Raw genomic sequence first — 2,800 nt, 5'->3', positions numbered from 1 at the left:
CATATCAATTAGAAGCTACTAAACTGCAGGGTATAATGTCACATATATATCTATACTGTTTTAATTTAATAACAATTAGAAATAAGAAATTATAATCAATAAAAACAGTAATTCAGTTTTATGAGGTTCTCTCTAATTTACACAATAAAAATATAGCAAATATGAATTTCTTTTAAGTATTATCACAGTTTAATCCAATAATTGCAATTATAGTTTAGTGACTGGACAAGAGGTACTAAAGGAATAGAAATCACAAAGATTCACGTAACTCCAAGAAAGAAAGGGGAAAAAAGGCTGGGCCAAAGTCAAACAAGGATACCAACCTTAGTCATCCACCGACATCACAAGTGAATTCAGAACTACCATGGTTTAGTTCGCTTGCCCTTGCTGGCTGGGGATTTTATGGGCACTTTCACAAAGGATTGGAACTTGCTGGTGCTAGGAATAACTACCTGACCTGCTGGGATGTGTGTGATCTCTTGGGTCACAATGGAAGGTTCTTGGGCTGCAGGGTACAGAGGAGTTAGTGTCATATCAGATGCAGGTGTTCCTTGTAGTTCCTGGCATGGCACTTCTGTCAACATGGTAGCATTGACAAGAGGAGATATATGTGGATGCATCTGCTTATGAACTTCCAGTGTGTAACTCTTAGCAAATGCCAAACCACAAACATCACACTTGAAACTTTTTTCAAGACAATGAACTTTCTGATGAAGCAAGAATTTACCATTGTCCTTAAAAAGTAAACCACACTGGTCACATCTAAGAGGTTTGGTGTCACCCTGTTGTTTGGATGATTTGTTATCTGCATTCCAGCCAACAAGGCGTCTGGCATAGTATCGTTCTGTATGTACATGTTTTAGATGCTTTCTTAGTAAAACTTTACCAGTAAATTCTTCACCACAAACATCACATTTAAAAACCTTTTCTTTAAAATGTGTTTTTCTATGGAGATCAAGAGTAGATCGATACTGAAAGAGTTTACCACAAACATCACATTCAAGAGGCTTCTCTCCACGGTGCTGCATCATGTGAAGATCATAAGGTGTACGTTTTTCATACACTATATCACACTTCTCACATCGCCATGGACCCATCTCTGTATGCCGTTTCACATGCTGTCTTAATCCACTGCTATCTGAGAAAGCCATTCCACATTCTCCACAAAGATAAGGTTTTTCTCCTGTATGTATTCTTTTATGTTTTGTAAGGTGATCACTCTGGTAAAAAGCTTTCCCACACTCTGAACATGTATAAGGTCTCTCACCTGTGTGAATTCTTCGATGGACTGTCAGCATACTGCGTTGAGTAAATCCACGGCCACAGTCATCACACCTAAATGGCCTCTCTCCTGTGTGAATGCGATTGTGTACAACTAAACTGCTCTTGTTGAGAAACGATTTCCCACAAGTGCTGCAGTGATATGGTTTTTCACCACTGTGGGTTTTCTTGTGGTACTCAAAGCTGCTCCTCTGGGAATAGGCCTTCCCACATACACTGCATTCATATTTGCCATCACTTCCTTGGGTTTTGGTATCTTGTGTCTGCTGTGACTTATTCCAGAGGTAAACATTCATGTGGTCATCCTTTTCCTCTATGTTGATGGCTGGAACTGAAACATGGACGCCTGGGACAGCCACAGAAACTGTCACAGCCACAGACATTGACGGGACACTGACTTGCTGTGGCAACGACATTTTGCTGACTTTTTCCTTTAAGGTTAGTTGTTATTCTTTTGCTCCATCATTTTTCTCTCTTATTCCAGTCTGAATTCAATTCCACATCTTTTGAGAAACCTTCGGAAGAAACTGCGTAACTTTTATGGCAGTCCTTGTGTCGTTCTTTGCTGCCATTATTTTATCTGTAATGACAAAGGTGTTTTAATGATATATGGTGGTTACTGATTACTTCAACAAATCCAGTAAAAGGCAAAGAAAGAAAAGGTTGTATTCATACCATATATTTGATAATGTAGCTTATTCAATATTCAGTGCTATATGAGATCTAGAAGAAAATAGCTTCTGCCAGTTCTTTTCTGCTTAAAGTAACTATATTTTATAATTCTGAACACAATTTATTTCCTTTTCTTACTAAACTGCATGATCTAAAGTCTTTCCCAACATTTCTCTATTTTATTTATTCATTTTTTCTATATCTCTAAGCTAATATTAATGGTATTGTTATATTTCTGTTGGGCTCATACAACTGCTATAATTCAAGATCTTCCCAAATGAGCATACTTATTAACATATACCAGGGTGTGATATATTTAGCTGTTTATATGCATTCTTGCTTACTTGTGTACTTGTTAAACTGCCCACCCCTCTTGTTAACTGGCCCTCCTGTTTTCCCTCAGCTAAGCAATATTTATTTATTTATTGAAAATGTTTTACCACTTCAATATCTAAGGTCATTAGGTGCTTCACTAAACAGTGATAGGGTGGAGCTTGGGGGGCAAAGCCCCCAGGTAAAGCTTTTTGGTTCAGTAAGGCAGTGTTCATGGATTTCCTGAATGGTCAATGTTCTAAACAAACAAGTGTACCAAGCATTGTGGTGAGGTATTGTGCTGAAAAGGTTAAATATGAGCTAACAATTTGGATAACTGGATGGACGTAGGAGATGAAGAAGAGAAAGAAAAAGAAAGGAGAAGGAAAGACCTTGCAAAATTTGTTGAGGCAAGGGATGAGGTCCAAGGCTGGGGTGATCCCTACATTGGGCCTCAGTCTCTGCCTCCTAATCCCCCATGGCAGCAGTGAGAAAGGGATTGGGGGGAGCTAAGCAATAGGTCCCTGTTTATTTA

At 38.6% G+C, this 2,800-nt stretch overlaps 1 protein-coding gene across 1 annotated transcript; it reads right to left on the bottom strand.

Annotated features, from left to right (window-relative positions):
* Window positions 1–60: 60 nt before the first annotated feature.
* LOC119596286 (zinc finger protein 501-like) lies at window positions 61–2,059 on the bottom strand. Its single transcript, XM_037945453.1, has one exon. The coding sequence runs from the start codon at window positions 1,695–1,697 to the stop codon at window positions 360–362; it is 1,338 nt and encodes a 445-aa protein (XP_037801381.1). The 5' UTR covers window positions 1,698–2,059; the 3' UTR covers window positions 61–359.
* Window positions 2,060–2,800: the final 741 nt, after the last annotated feature.

The sequence above is a fragment of the Penaeus monodon genome, chromosome 37, assembly GCF_015228065.2.
Source record: "Penaeus monodon isolate SGIC_2016 chromosome 37, NSTDA_Pmon_1, whole genome shotgun sequence".
NCBI classification, from domain to species: domain Eukaryota; kingdom Metazoa; phylum Arthropoda; class Malacostraca; order Decapoda; family Penaeidae; genus Penaeus; species Penaeus monodon.
This window is presented reverse-complemented; position numbering and strand designations above follow the sequence as displayed.